Below are 17,217 nucleotides of genomic sequence, written 5' to 3' on the forward strand. Positions count from 1 at the left end.
GATTTAAGACAGATGTTATTTATTCCATTAAGTACGGGAGACTTTCTGGTTGAAGATTTTTAATAATTTTATATATCTGGTTATATGGCTCTCGGCAGAACCTAATCTGTGTAAATGGTTATTTATAATATCTTCAGTTGCTGTGTTGTTCAAATTTGATGAAAATGAATTGATATCATAAAAATGTTGGCCTAAAATTTGGCATTTCTCGGTTGACGTCGAGTAGCGCTCATCACCATGTTTTAATGTGGGAATATTTTTTGATTTCTTACGTATAACTTTGGTTAAATTCCAAAATGGCCGGGACCCTTTGTCTAATGTGGATAACAAATTATTCCATGAGGTGTTTCGGAATCTTTCAATTCTACTTTTTATTATTGAGTTCATGACATTAAATTCATAGTAATCGTCGGACTCGCGGTAGCGTATCCCTCGTCTGCGGAAATAATTTCGTCTCTGGATTAACATTTTAATATCCATATTAAAATATCCATTTTATATCTACCTCGAATACGTTTTATTTTAAAGGGAACACTTACGGCAATAGCTTCATTTAAAGTACCAGTGAAATGCTCAAGTGCAGAATCTATCAATTCCTTTGTGGTTAATTCCAAGCTAGGAAGATTAAGATTTCGATTTATATGCTGACAACACCGCCTCCAGTTTGCATTTTTAAAATCGAGATATTTTGGTTGAGAGTTTCTACAATCAGTATTAAACGACAGCTTTACTGGAAGATGATCAGATCTCAGATCGTTAATGACTATATGTGTGTTAGTTTAGGACCTTCTCTCGAATCGCTTTGATTTTTATTGCAACAACTTGTATTCAATGTCCCCTATTCGACGGTACAAGTTTCATCAGGGGCAAGTCCGTACTTCCTGAGAAAATAGCCTGAAAGTTGCAAAAAGCCCCTATGACGCCGTGTCTAGTGGTTAGAGAGCAAGATAACTCTCGAACGGATCTGCCGATTCGGTCCAAAATTTAGCCTTCGTAATATTTTGTCTAAGCATAGTTTAAATTCGAAGATAAGCCATATCGGTCAACTCCTTCCGGTACCTCCCCCACAAAGGTCGAAAATGTTCGGAAAATTTGTACGTACGATAACTCTTGAAGGAAGTAACCGATTTGGTCCATACTTTGCAAATCGTGAAATGTCTACCTTTTCTCATGGTCCATCACAGCAATAAACTCGGATTTTTAAAGAATATTTTTTCATACATCATCACATCAGTAAACGTGGATTTTTTAAAGAATATTTTTTCATTGGCCGTCACAGCAATAAACGTGGATTTTTTAAAGAATATTTTTTCATTGGCCCTCACAGCAATAAACGTGGATTTTTTAAAGAATATTTTTTCATTGGCCGTCACAGCAATAAACGTGGATTTTTTAAAGAATATTTTTTCATTGGCCGTCACAGCAATAAACGTGGATTTTTTAAAGAATATTTTTTCATTGGCCGTCACAGCAATAAACGTGGATTTTTTAAAGAATATTTTTTCATTGGCCGTCACAGCAATAAACGTGGATTTTTTAAAGAATATTTTTTCATTGGCCGTCACAGCAATAAACGTGGATTTTTTAAAGAATATTTTTTCATTGGCCGTCACAGCAATAAACGTGGATTTTTTAAAGAATATTTTTTCATTGGCCGTCACAGCAATAAACGTGGATTTTTTAAAGAATATTTTTTCATTGGCCGTCACAGCAATAAACGTGGATTTTTTAAAGAATATTTTTTCATTGGCCGGCACAGCAATAAACGTGGATTTTTTAAAGAATATTTTTTCATTGGCCGTCACAGCAATAAACGTGGATTTTTTAAAGAATATTTTTTCACCCACCATCAAATCAACAAACGTGGATTTTTTAAAGAATATTTTTTCATTGGCCGTCACAGCAATAAACGTGGATTTTTTAAAGAATATTTTTTCATTGGCCGTCACAGCAATAAACGTGGATTTTTTAAAGAATATTTTTTCATTGGCCGTCACAGCAATAAACGTGGATTTTTTAAAGAATATTTTTTCATTGGCCGTCACAGCAATAAACGTGGATTTTTTAAAGAATATTTTTTCATTGGCCGTCACAGCAATAAACGTGGATTTTTTAAAGAATATTTTTTCATTGGCCGTCACAGCAATAAACGTGGATTTTTTAAAGAATATTTTTTCATTGGCCGTCACAGCAATAAACGTGGATTTTTTAAAGAATATTTTTTCATTGGCCGTCACAGCAATAAACGTGGATTTTTTAAAGAATATTTTTTCATTGGCCGTCACAGCAATAAACGTGGATTTTTTTAAAGAATATTTTTTCATTGGCCGTCACAGCAATAAACGTGGATTTTTTAAAGAATATTTTTTCATTGGCCGTCACAGCAATAAACGTGGATTTTTTAAAGAATATTTTTTCATTGGCCGTCACATCAATAAACGTGGATTTTTTAAAGAATATTTTTTCATTGGCCGTCACAGCAATAAACGTGGATTTTTTAAAGAATATTTTTTCATTGGCCGTCACATCAATAAACGTGGATTTTTTAAAGAATATTTTTTCATTGGCCGTCACAGCAATAAACGTGGATTTTTTAAAGAATATTTTTTCATTGGCCGTCACAGCAATAAACTTGGATTTTTTTAAGAATATTTTTCATTGGCCGTCACAGCAATAAACGTGGATTTTTTAAAGAATATTTTTTCATTGGCCGTCACAGCAATAAACTTGGATTTTTTTAAGAATATTTTTCATTGGCCGTCACAGCAATAAACGTGGATTTTTTAAAGAATATTTTTTCATTGGCCGTCACAGCAATAAACGTGGATTTTTTAAAGAATATTTTTTCATTGGCCGTCACAGCAATAAACGTGGATTTTTTAAAGAATATTTTTTCATTGGCCGTCACAGCAATAAACGTGGATTTTTTAAAGAATATTTTTTCATTGGCCGTCACAGCAATAAACGTGGATTTTTTAAAGAATATTTTTTCATTGGCCGTCACAGCAATAAACGTGGATTTTTTTAAGAATTTTATTTCATCCTTTATCAGACCAATGAAAGTGGATATTTTAAAGACTTTTTTTCATCCATCATCAGACCAATAAACGTGGATTTTTGTAAAGAATATTTGTCACAGACAACATCTGATCAAGAATCGTGGACTGCCAATCAATGTACGCATAGATTGCACAAATGCAACAAGCTCACGAATGAATAACGAAGCGTCCAAAATAAAGTTGGTAAACGCTTAAATATACATATATGTATATCAAATATTTCTGTTTGATAAAATTCGCCAAAATGCCGGTAAATCGGCAAATCTGGCATCATTGCTTGAAGTAATTATTTTAATAAAATTTAGAGCATATTTTTAGGATGCATGGGTATTATTAAAAACATTGAATTGTTAAAGTTTTTACAATTTTGAAAAGAAACAGATGACGTCTCAGATTGAACAAAAATATATATTACTTGTATTTTATTTATTACACCCTACACCACAATGTGAAAAGGGTATTATAAGTTTGTTTTTCCGAAAATGCATGTAACACCGCGAAATAATCGTCGTAGACCCCCCATGTGGTATACCAATATTCATATCTCGACGAGATAAAGCGATTTTGAGATGTGTGTCCGTCCGTTCGTCCATTAAAAATTGTACGCACGCTACAGGCCGCAATTATGGACCAATCTTCACGAAATTTTGTATGGAGGTCGAGTTCAGACCAATTTTTTCTGTAGTTCGCAGTGGTAGTATGATCGACGCGAAATTTTAAGTGAAGTTTGAGTTTATGACGGAGACGAAGCTTACAATTCAACATGATGATCAGATAGTATTTAGGGGGTTAAATGGACCAAAACTTTTGTGTGAAAATTTGTAAAAATGCTAGTATAATGACTATATCTTTATTTCCGCCCACGTGAGCTATTTTTGGAAGACCGTCTTCCCCTTTCCATAGATGCCAAATATGTTGATGTACGTTGTCAGATAACAGCGTTACAGCCTACAGGGATCCCACATTTTTAATTGTGTTTAGTGTAACCGTAACCACGCTAGAGTTCGCAGTTATAGTTCAATACTTACAAAACTTTCCACGATTTAAGATTATGGTCAAGGAAGATGCCAATAATGTTGGAAAATGATCGGCTAGTGTTAAGGGGGTGAAAGTGGCCATAACTTTTATGGGAAAATTTTCCAAATTACATTTTTTGTCCGTATTATAATTTTTGAGGGATATGTTCCGGTAAGTTACGAACCAAACATGAAAACCAACTCTAGACCTCTTCTTTGATGCAAATTACACCAATGTAGAGTTAAGATAACAGAACTATTGTCTATGTACGTAAGTTGGTTCCCCTAGTTTTTTTGTTTGTTTGTAAAGAATCACGATAAAGAAATTCCAAGTTTTTAAATTAATGCAAATTACATAGTATACAGGGTCTTGAAGTATTTGTGCTACATTTGGTCAACAGTAATGGCATTTCACTTTTCATACTACAACTTATGTATCAACAGTTTTTGTCTCTACTGAAAAATAGAAAAGTTTTAGTAACTACCTTTTTGTTGAACAGGTGCGATATATTGCAGCATGGGGTCGCTTCGCCACGTTTTTTTTTTTTTTTTCAAAATGTACTCGGTGCCGCTACCGTTAAAGTTTTTTTGAAATTTCTTCAGTGCTGTTTGTTCGACCTTTTGTATTTGTATTCAAAATTAAACAAGTGGTTTTCGAGCTTGAGGTCATGTTTTTGTTTTTATTATTTCCAATATTTCGCAATTCCTTTAAATTGCATCTTCAGGGAAAATCTACAAAATATTTATTTAATATTAGTTTCATTTCATTTTGATTAACAAACACAAAAAGATTCAAAGAAACGAGAATCGCTTACATTTATAACTTATAAAACTAGTGTCAAGTTTACTTATAACTATGATAGACTTCACTATCGTCGTCGTCGAGTGTAAATATTGCACTGAGTTAAATTAGTTATTGCACGATTTCTCTTTCTGTGAAAGATGTCGGTAACAGTATGCTGCGTTATCCGTATCACTCTTATAGTTTATTCTCTTTGTTGTTGGTAGGTTGTTAATATGTAACATCTCCAATGTAAGTCTCCTATTGTAGTTATTTTCTGTTTGCAGAATTTGTACTTTTTCGAAGTTTGGTGTGTGGTTGTGTCTCTTACAGTGGTCTGCAAGAGCTGTTTTTTGGATTACATTCTGGTTTCTTAGTTTAATATCGGATTTATGAGCCGATAATCGCGTCTTTAATTTATTTTTCGTTGTTCCAACATACATTTTTCCACATTGTTCCCCATTGTTACCATCGCATTCTATTTTATAAATAACATTATGTTTATCCAAATCGTTTATCTTATTTTTTGTATTCGAAAATAACTTTTTAAGTGTATTATTCGTTTTTTGGGCTACATTGTATTTTTCTTTGTCGTAAAGGTCTGATTTTTGGAATCTTTCCGAAATTTTTGGAACATAAATCATAGACTTATATATTTTCTCCTTTTTCTCCTGTGTCTTTCTTGGTTTTTGTTTGTATATTAAGTTATTTATGATATTGTTTGGAAAATTATTCTTGGTCAAAATTTCTCTAATCATATTTTTGTTTTTGTTGTGGAATTTTTTGTCGCTGATGTTTAATATTCTATTTACCATGTTCCTTGCTGTATTCATGATCATCGGTTTGGGATGATTGGAGAGGAAATTTATTATTCTACCCGAAGCCGTAGGTTTTTGATACCAGTCCAGTTCTAATTTACCTTTATTTCTATATATCATCGTATCTAGATAGGGGATGGATCCGTTATATTCTTCTTCTATCGTGAATTTAATGTTGTTATTGTAGCTGTTTAATTTTGTCAAGGTATCTAATATTGCATCTTTCTTAAGTATCACAAAAAGATCGTCAACATATTTGGTTAAAATCACAGGTTTGGTCGTCAGTTGTTCCATACAGGTGTCAAGTAGTTTCTCCATCACTATGTCAGCTACAATCGGAGAAGCCGGTGACCCCATCGGTAGTCCTTTTTTCTGTTTATAAACTTTATCGTCATATGTGAAGTAGCGGTTGTCCTTGATGCAAAAAGTAAGAATACTGAAAAATAAGCCCTTTGTCATATTTGTGTATTCTTTAAGTTCATCCCATCTTTCTTCTATTAATCTGACTCCTAGGTCCACTGGTATGCTCGGGAACAGTGACACCACATCGAAAGATACCATCTTTTCATTTTCTTCAATCGTCACATTTTGTATCTTGTTTTTAAAGGCAAGCGAGTCTTTTACATTATATTTTGATTTACTTGTCAAATTCTTGAGTATTTTGACCATATATTTACATAGTTGTATTGAAGGTGAATTCACTGAGGAACATATCGGGCGTAATGGGTAATCTTCCTTGTGTATTTTTGAAAGTCCGTATAGTCTAGGTGCTGTCGCCACGTCAGATTTTAATTTTCGTCTTTCTATTGCACTTATTATATTACTATTGTATAGCTCTTCCACTAGTTCATTGTTCTTTTTCATTAGCCTTGTTGTTGGATCCTTATTGATTCTTTGATATGTCATCATATCAGATAGTATATTCGTCATCCTTATTTTATAATCATCTTTACTTAACGCTACCGTAACGTTCCCTTTGTCCGCATTCAAAATCAGTATGTGTTTGTTCCTTCTCAAAAAGGTTCTACTGTGAGCGACTATGCGGTTTACTAATTTGTCTCTTTCATTTTCTCTCTGTTTATTCAAATGTGTATCTATCATAGTTGTAAATTTGGTTCTCATTATTTCTTGTTGTTCCTTGTTGTTATTAGTTTGGATAATGTCATCACCGTCCGCTATAAACTTAAATAAGGGGAAATCTCTTTTCGTTGTTGGTAATCCAAACTTGTCACCAAGTGAGAGAAGCCACTTTACTTCGGTAGGGAATTCTACGCTTGTTTTGTTTACGAACCATTTTTCATTGTGCTTTATGTCATACTCGTTCATTTGTTTCTGTTTTAATTTGTCAAATTTTTGTTTTTGTATGTTTATCGTTTTATTTTGTATGTTAGTTATTATTTTATCTTTATAAATTAAAGACGCGATTATCGGCTCATAAATCCGATATTAAACTAAGAAACCAGAATGTAATCCAAAAAACAGCTCTTGCAGACCACTGTAAGAGACACAACCACACACCAAACTTCGAAAAAGTACAAATTCTGCAAACAGAAAATAACTACAATAGGAGACTTACATTGGAGATGTTACATATTAACAACCTACCAACAACAAAGAGAATAAACTATAAGAGTGATACGGATAACGCAGCATACTGTTACCGACATCTTTCACAGAAAGAGAAATCGTGCAATAACTAATATAACTCAGTGCAATATTTACACTCGACGACGACGATAGTGAAGTCTATCATAGTTATAAGTAAACTTGACACTAGTTTTATAAGTTATAAATGTAAGCGATTCTCGTTTCTTTGAATCTTTTTGTGTTTGTTAATCAAAATGAAATGAAACTAATATTAAATAAATATTTTGTAGATTTTCCCTGAAGATGCAATTTAAAGGAATTGCGAAATATTGGAAATAATAAAAACAAAAACATGACCTCAAGCTCGAAAACCACTTGTTTTTTTGAAATATTAATTTTGGTGAAGGAGAAGGCACCCACTGACCTCCTCAATGAACCCAGAGTCAGGGAGCTGACACTGGAAGTTAACAGGCTGGTCGGCGAGCACAAGTGGTTAAATCATCTGAAGAGTTGCAACATTGGAGCCGGTATATGTGAATTGTGGGCAACGGTTAAGTCACTCTCGAACCCTGGAAGAAGGGAAGATAGGACCTCAGTCACGTTTGGCGACGTTACGTTGACTGACCCGAAGAGGTGCGCAAGTTATTTCAATCGACAGTTTGTCGAGCACCCCGAGAGTGACAGGGCGAAGAGAAGAGTATTACGTCGCATCAGATCTCTTCCTGCCGAGGAGGAACCACCACAGTTTACAATGGATGATGTTGCCAATGCCATCAGGAACGCTAAATCATCCAAAGCGTTGGGCCCTGATGGAATCTCCATGGTAATGCTGAAGCAGCTGGATGAGCCGGGAGTGGAGTATCTCACTAAAGTTCTCAACTTGTCGCTATCCACCCTCATTGTTCCCGATGTCTGAAAAATGGGCAGGGTGGCCCCACTACGGAAGCCCAGCAAGGCTGCCAGCAAAAGTGAATCGTACAGGCCGATTTCGCTTATGTCGCCCGTAGCAAAGATCCTTGAGGCCTTAGTCCTCCCCAGTATCAGAAATAGCTATCGAGTTGCCGATCATCAGTATGGATTCCGTAAGCAGCACAGCACGACAACTGCTCTGCACGCCATTACCACACATATTTGTCAAGGACTCAACCAGAGACGGCCGTGCGATAGAACAGTGATGGTGGCGTTTGACTTATCAAAAGCCTTTGATACAGTCAGGCACTCCACGCTGTTTGAGGACATTGAGCAGACAACCCTCCGGCCAAGCTTGAAACGTTGGATAGTCAATTATATGTGTGGACGCCAGTCGTACGTGGAATTCAGGAACAAGAAGTCCAAACCCCGTAGAGTGAAACAGGGAGTTCCCCAAGGTGGGGTGATATCTCCGGAACTGTTTAACCTCTACCTCTCCTGTATTGCGCCCCTCCAGACATCGAGATCGTAACGTATGCAGATGATTGCACGATCCTGGCGTCGGGTACCTATCCTGATGACATCTGTGAGAGACTGAGAACACCACATGGACAGCGCAGTTTGGAAGAGAATTGAATGTCGTGGTTGACGGTAGCAGAATTCCGACCACAAACTGCCCCAAAATTTTAGGGGTCACATTCGACACTACTTTCACGTCGTGCGCGCACGCCTCAGCTGTCTGCGACAAACTGAAGAGTAGGAAAAAGGTCCACAAGTCCCTAGCCGTCAGCACTTGGGGTGCAGATAAAGAAACCATGTTGACCACATATAACGCGATAGGTCGGTCCGTGGTAAGCTATGCGGCTCCAGTCTGGTCCACGAGATTATGTGATACGAATTGGAAAAAGATTCAAACTTGCCAGAATGCCGCCCTGAGAACAGCAACAGGGTGCCACCTCAAATATTCAGTGGACCATCTACATGAGGAGGCAAAGATTCTTCCAGTAAAGCAACACAATGAGATGCTTTCGTTGCAGTACCTGCTTGGATGTTACCGTGTTAGCCATCCCAATCATCATCTTGTGGGTAGGCCCGGCACATACAGGCAGATCAGGAAGGATATCCATGCTCTAGAGGAAGAGGTCCAACGATACAGGAGAGAACCCCTAGATTAACAAGCGTATCAAGCAGGTTTAAATAGTATTCACACGGATGTAGTTGCCAAGGCCTTAAGCAGTTATAGAGTGAATAAAGTCCTCGAAATACATCCTCCATCTATTGCAGCTGAGGAGCGTCAGCTGCCACGACAAACTAGAGTAGTTTTGGCTCAACTACGCTCGGGATATTGCAGTCGCCTTAATTCTTATTGGGCGGAAATCGACCGCGCCGTGCAAGACATCTGCCCAGTATGTGGCATGGGCCCGCACGACACAAAACACCTTTTCAACTGCCCAGCCAATCCTACTCATCTAACTCCAGTGGATCTGTGGTTACACCCCATCGAAGCAGCCACTTTCCTGGAACTGGAGATAGACCCAGAGCCAGATTGAACAATAGAACGAACATACAAACATAATAACAAACACTGTTACAACAACAACTGACCTCCTCCTGTCGTATAATTTTGGGATTTATACATACAACAATTTACCGCCAAGTCCGAAAGGCGTGCCCTAAGACACCACTTGTAGAGAAGTTTTTCATGGCTGAAATACTCAGGAAATGTCGTCAACATTACTAAGATGCGTCTTGCCTCCGTTGATCGATTCCCCGGTCAGGTAACTTCAAACGGTGGGAAAATACCGCTCAGTAATGTTGGCGATTTTTTTTTCAGTCATGCAAATCTGAAATACAAAATGCATGAAATACAAATCTTCCATACAAAAGTGGACAAAAATAGAAGGAGTTGACATAGGTTGATGAATTTTTGCACAAGTACTTATGAGGGAACAGGAATGAAAAATTTCAACTTTGGTCCATATCGGTTCAGATTTGGATATAGCCCCCATATACATATCGCACCTCTTCAACAAAAGGATAGTAACTCAAAATTTTGAAATTTTCACTACATATTTAATAAAAAACGATGAATGTATACCACCCAGCCAAGATGAGGTAATGACAGCAATAAACCGGCTGAAGAATAATAAGGCGGCAGGAGCAGATGGCCTACCAGCCGAGCTGTTCAAAACCGGAGGCAACACGCTGATAAGGTGTATGCATCAGCTAGTTAGCACCATCTGGCAGGAAGAACGCGTACCCGACGATTGGAACGTGAGCATCCTATGTCCAGTACACAAGAAGGGTGATAAGACAGTGTGCTCCAATTACAGGGGCATAAGTCTGCTCCCTATTGCATATAAGATAGTATCTGGCATGTTGTGTGAGAGACTAAAGCCTATGGTCAATGAAATTATTGGACCCTATCAGTGCGGCATTAGACCTGGCAAATCCACCATTGACCAGATATTTACCTTGAGACAAATCCTGGAAAAGACCCAAGAAATGCAGATCGACACCTACCACCTTTTTGTTGATTATAAAGCAGCCTTCGACAGCCCACTACGTTCAAAGGTATTCCAGGCCATGTCTGAATTTAGAATCCCCGCAAAGCTCATTCGGCTTTGTAGAATGACATTAACCGAGACGAGATCCTCAGTTAGAATAGAAAAGAACCTCTCCGAAGAGTTTATTACCAAAAGAGGTTTCAGACAAGGAGACGGCCTCTCGTGTGATCTCTTCAACATCCTGCTGGAAAAGATTATTCGAGAGGCAAACGTTAAAAGAAGTGGCACAATCTACACCAATAGCCACATGTTACTTGCTTATGCTGATGATGTAGACATCATGGGACGATCAGTAAAAGAAGTAACAGTTACCTTTATGAAGGTCGAAGGAGAATCTGCTAAAGTGGGCTTGGCGGTAAACGGCAGGAAGACTAAGTTGATGGTGTCGACGCGCAATGCGTCCATAGAGATCAGGCCAACTGTTGACGTTGGTTCCTATAATTTTGAGGTAGTAAAAGACTTCGTCTACCTCGGCACCGCCGTAAACACAACTAACGATATCAGTTGTGAAATAAGAAGAAGAATTGTATTGGCCAACAGATGCTACTTTGGCTTAAGTAAGCACTTCAAAAACTAAGCCACAACTCGTCGAACAAAAATAACGCTTTACAAAACACTGATACTACCCGTGCTGATATATGGTTCCGAAGCCTGGGTACTTGCGCAAGCAGATAAGGCAGGCAACGACATCAATATAGTTAAACGTATTGAGATGCAAATATTGCGTTGGCTAGGCCATATCATAAGAATGAGCGATGGAGAACCCGCTAAAAAGGCGTATAAATACTAACCGCTTGGCGGTGCACGCAGAATTGGCTGGCCAAAGAATAGATGGCGCAAACAAGTGGATTAAGAGATGAAAAGGCGCGGTATTCCAGAGTGCAAAGCAACAAATAGAGAGAATTGGAGATATTTTCTTAGTTCGGCCTATAGAACAAATGTTCTGTAAAGGGCCAGCTAAGTAAGTAAGTAATTTTATATTTGATATTTTATATATTTTACAGTGGGCAAAACTAATGAGAAAGTGAAACCAACAGAAGTAGCTGTCACTGACAATGAGGAAGAAAATTCAAGAGTAGTTCCTTAGCGCTGTCCGAAACACTCAACCAGGATTGGTTGAGACAATGGCAGGCACTTGTTGACACCACCTATTCGGAGTCAGACAGTAGTATCCCCAGAAATAGGAACGGATACATTCAAGATACCATCGACAAATATGACCGTCAGTCCGGGGGCAGCTGCTTTGAGGTCGGCCTCTGTGGCATCAAAATCATCATCATCATCTAAGACAGCCTCCTCCGCATCAGCCTCTTCATCTTCATCTTCGTCATCATCTTCGCCATCATCCTCTTCGTCATCAGGGAGAGAAATACCTAGACGAAATATTCAAACCAAATGAGGAGAGTGGACCGCAAAACTTATCCATAAAAGAAACAGACCATGCAGCTGGAACTGCCACCCTAGGAGTTCCCCAGTCTGTCACGCCACAGTGGTAAGACGTAGAAGCCGGGAAATATCCCGACGCACTGAAAATCGCACTAAAAAAACTAATGAGCCAACCCAGAGGTAACCAAAAACCAAGGCAATTACTTAAAATAGGAAAGAGGCAGTACCGAATCATAGTCAATGCATCAGGAGCCATTAGAGTTGCCATGAAAACCTCTGCCATAACCGCAAATGCTCCAACCACTTTGACACCGTCAAAGGGAAACAGAGAGCGTGCTGGTGAAACCCAACGATAAAATTTCATCAAGCTACTAGCCGTTTTTGTTTCAACAGTTGAAAGTCAGCAACAACAGAAAGAGCAAAAATCAGTCCAAAAGTCTGGCGTACAATCCATCGTTTTTGGGGTACAGGCTCAAATATTCCTACCATATATCTTTTTTGAATTGTTTTGTTATGTTGTATAAAAATGAATTAATAAAAATATGAATTGTTGTGTTAGGTTTTATACTAATAAAAAATATATAAAATATCAATGTACCAATTATCACTTAAGCCAACAGACGGTTGTAGTAGACATTTAAATTTACGGCCAAACGACGACCTCTACAGATGGTACTACCACCTCATCGCCACCCCTAGCGGTGAAGGAAATAAACAACAGCATACCAACTGAAGTTGGCTGCAGTTGGTTGGCGCAGCCACCACCGCCACGCTATAAAAGGAGATGCCTGGCCGTCACTCGGGACAGTTGTCTGTTGACCGCTGGTGAGTTAACTGGGGTATGATAAGTACCAATCTTTTAACTCTGTAGTGTAGTTATTATTAGTGAGTTAATTGGGGTACTGAGAGCAATCGACGTTCCAATCTCTTAACTCTTTAGTGTGGTGTGTGAGTTAATTGGGGTACTGAGAGCAATCGACGTACCCATCTCTTAACTCTTTAGTGTGGTGTGTGAGTTAATTGGGGTACTGAGAGCAATCGACGTACCAATCTCATAACTCTTTTGTGTAGTGTGTGAGTTAATTGGGGTACTGAGAGCAATCAACGTACCAATCTCTTAACTCTTTAGTGGGGTGTGTGAGTTTATTGGGGTACTGAGAGCAATCGACGTACCAATCTCTTAACTCTTTTGTGTGAGTTAATTGGGGTACTGAGAGCAATCGACGTTCCAATCTCTTAACTCTTTAGTGTGGTGTGTGAGTTAATTGGGGTACTGAGAGCAATCGACGTACCAATCTCTTAACTCTTTAGTGTGGTGTGTGAGTTAATTGGGGTACTTAGAGCAATCGACGTACCAATCTCTTAACTCTTTTGTGTGAGTTAATTGGGGTACTGAGAGCAATCGACGTACCAATCTCTTAACTCTTTTGTGTGGTGTGTGAGTTAATTGGGGTACTGAGAGCAATCGACGTACCAATCTCTTAATTCTTTAGTGTGGTGTATGAGTTAATTGGGGTACTTAGAGCAATCAACGTACCGATGTGCAGCGGTTAATTGGGGTACTAAGAGCAATCGACGTACCGATCTCTTAACCTACTTCGACAATTGGAGATATTGACGTCATCACCCTCACGAATGATTATCAAGCCATCAGCATATGATTGTGATTCGCCAAACCACTAGCTGCCGTCGGGAAAATAAGAATGACTCCCAGACCAGTGAACAATTAAAACTACGATTGATCAAATGTGTTGCCGAAGACTCCGAAACTGTACCTAAACGAAACCAAATAATAAGATTGCGATAAAGTGTTTAATGAAATGTAGTGTGAAGTGTTTTTATACCCTACACCACTATGTGGGGAGGGTATTATAAGTTGGTTTTGCCCAAAAAGATTGTAACGCATCGAAATAATGGTCGTAGACCCATACTTATATATACCAAAATGATTGTCTGGCTATGTGTGTCCGTCCGTCTGTCCATCTCAACCTTGTAATCACGCTACAGGTCGCAATTTTGATCGGATCGTCACCAAATTTGGGAGGAAGAAGCCTATTGATTTTGGTGATGGTCGGATAATATTTAGGGGTCGGAATGGGCAAAATAATTATTTGGCGAAAAGGTAAACGTTTTTTTCCAAAGCAAATATCTCAGCTTACATAAGGTGTATACCAAACGGAAAACCTGCTAATGAAAGTAGAAAGTATCAACTTTCTAACGATTTAAAGGAGGTTGATGTAGGTGGTCTAATATATAACGCAATAGCCGCTAATAGAACCCAACTTTTCATTTTTGCGATTTAAGTTATAATGACGAATATCACAGCTTTGGTTGGCGAGTTTGCAAAAGCAAAGTCTGGCTATGAAATTAAAATATCCCATATTTACAATGATTCAAAGTAGGTTATCGTAGGTGGCCAAATAACGGAGATATCGCAATAGTCGTTTATACATCCCATTTTCCCATTTTTTTGCAATCACGATACATGTTGCAATTTTGATCGTATAGTCACGAAATTTTGGTTGCTTAGAGGGATCCCAGAGAGAAAGAGGTATATTGTGTTTAGTGGCAGTCGGATTATATTCCCTAAAAGATATGTTTACCAGTGAAAAGCTTATGCACGGGGGTAGTGGTGTAGGGTATCACATGGTCGGCCCCGTCCCGACTATAGCCGTTGGTCACTTGTTTTGTATTAAATATTACAACGTTTATGAAAAAAAATTAAACTTCTGTTTTCTCTCTCTCTAACGTTCCCAACAAATAAATGACGACCCTGGCCCCCACTGAACTACCCCAGCTTCAAAGTGAAAACACGTCGTTACAGTGTTGTTGGGATCCCAGAGAAGTAGAAGCCTATTATTTTGATGATGGTTGGGAGCTACTTTGGCCGACCATTACTTCCAAATCGTATACAGTATTTTTACATGACTTTCACAAGTACACATTCGACCTTTGGAAGCTTGTTAAAACTTTTATAAATTGTATCTTATCTGCCCATAGTGAAAAGTGTGCCACATTCAGTCCATTTATGTGCTTTCTAATATGGTGGACGCTCAAAACGTTTCTTATCAAAATGCATTTGTCTAGAGAGTAGTGGAGTTAAATTTCACTCTGATAAACTGCAAATGACGCGAGAACTGAAATCATATTTTAAGACCTAAGGCGAGTATGTAACTATATGTAATTATATTACATTAATATCAGGGCACTTATATTTATTTACCCGATGTCTGAGTTGTTTTAGAAATCTACTTGTCATCGCTCGACGACGATAAGAAATGAAGTGGTATATGAAAAAAGGCAAGGAAAATATTTAAATAAATGCAATTTTTGCAGGCCGTGTAGTATAGTTTTTGACGGGGATATTAGACAAACGTGTCGGCGTCGTTGTTAAACATTTGAAAGTCAAAAGGATCCGGGATACCATGAATATTTGGTTAATTATAATTTGTGCTGTTCTGGCCGCACTTTACTCTCTGATAAAGTCCAAAAGTTCATATTGGCAGCAGAAGGGTGTACCACAGCTGGATAATGGGATATTGGATAACATACGCCGCCTAACATCCATACATAATACCGATTTATGGCAGGAAGTCTACGATAAATTCAAGGGCCAGACCCCCTTGGCCGGCACCTACATCTATACCAGGGCCTTTGCTGTGGTCTTGGACTTGGAATTGGTGAAATCGGTGTTAATCAAGGATTTCCACTCGTTTACTGATCGTTTTACAAATCCCCATAGCAAGGATATTTTAAATCAACATCTTTTCAATGCTGATAGTACCATATGGAAGGGCTTGAGAACAAAATTGACACCCACCTTCACCTCGGGAAAAATGAGATTTATGTTCCCCTCCTTGGTGGAAGTTTCCAAAAGCTATGTGGCCTCATTACAGGCTGCTCTTAAAGCGAAACCTGATCACATTATGGAAATGTATGACTGGAATGGTCGTTTCACCACAGATGTTATTGGCAGTGTCATCTTTGGTATTGAATGCAATAGTATTCGTGATCCTAATGCCGAATTTCGTAAAATTGGTCAGAAGGCATTTGGTGCTGATAAGCCGAATATCAAGTGGTCTTTGGTGAAGAATATGTATATGAAATATTTAAAATATGTTGGTGTACGACGTTTCGATCCCATTTTTGAGAGATTCTTTTTGAGGATTGTTAACGATACAGTATTGGAGCGGGAACGTAGAAATATTCATCGTAATGATTTTATTGATATTTTAATTGAATTGAAAAATCAAAAAGATGAAAATGGCAACCCTGTGCTGAGTCTTGAGTTGGTGGCTGCCCAATTGTTTGTGTTCTTTGTGGCTGGGTTTGAGACCTCATCGAGTAATATGAGTTTTGGCCTATATGAATTGGCTAAAAATCCTGACAAGCAGGATATATTGAGGCAAGAAGTTATGGATGTGCTTAAAAAACACAACAACCAGCTCACCTATGAGGCCATGATGGAAATGTCCTATTTGGATCAGGTTATATCGGGTAAGTAAGACACACATATAAAAATTTCATTCAAATGATTTACAATATTTCCCTTTTTTATTCCCCTAGAAACCCTTCGCCTCCACCCTGCCTTGGCATTTTTGCAACGTGTCTGCATGGAAGATTATCAGGTGCCGGATACAGATATAATTTTGGAAAAAGGCACAGCAGTTGCCATACCTGTCAAGGCTATACACTATGATCCAGATATTTATGAAAACCCCAACCAGTTTGAACCAGAACGTTTTGAACCTTCCGAAGTGCAAAGTCGTCATCCTCAGTCATTTTTAGGTTTTGGTGATGGTCCCCGCAATTGTATTGGCCTACGTTTTGGTCGCATGCAAGCTAAAGTTGGCCTTATTAGTCTGATATCGAATTTCCGTTTCTCCGTCTGCCCTAAAACACCAAAACATTTAGATTGTTCCAAACACAGTTTTGTATTGATACCCGGTAAGGGGGTTTGGCTGAAGGTTGATCACCTGTAACAAAGTTTTAGAAATTAAGTTAATTAATTATTATTGAATAAAAAAATATTTAATTTTATGAATAAATAATAAATTAATCAATAAATTTTTAATCTAATTTTTGTTTTTATTT

General features: G+C 38.1%; 1 protein-coding gene across 1 annotated transcript; it reads left to right on the forward strand.

Annotated features, from left to right (window-relative positions):
- Positions 1 to 15,430: 15,430 nt before the first annotated feature.
- On the forward strand, positions 15,431 to 17,190 carry LOC141393789 (probable cytochrome P450 6a14). The gene is made up of 2 exons (XM_073967260.1): positions 15,431 to 16,620; positions 16,690 to 17,190. The coding sequence occupies exons 1-2, from the start codon at positions 15,549 to 15,551 to the stop codon at positions 17,103 to 17,105; spliced, it is 1,488 nt and encodes a 495-aa protein (XP_073823361.1). The 5' UTR covers positions 15,431 to 15,548; the 3' UTR covers positions 17,106 to 17,190.
- The last annotated feature ends 27 nt before the right edge of the window (positions 17,191 to 17,217 follow it).

Source organism: Musca autumnalis, unplaced genomic scaffold, assembly GCF_047663935.1.
Source record: "Musca autumnalis isolate F117 unplaced genomic scaffold, ASM4766393v1 scaffold_2, whole genome shotgun sequence".
Taxonomy (NCBI): domain Eukaryota; kingdom Metazoa; phylum Arthropoda; class Insecta; order Diptera; family Muscidae; genus Musca; species Musca autumnalis.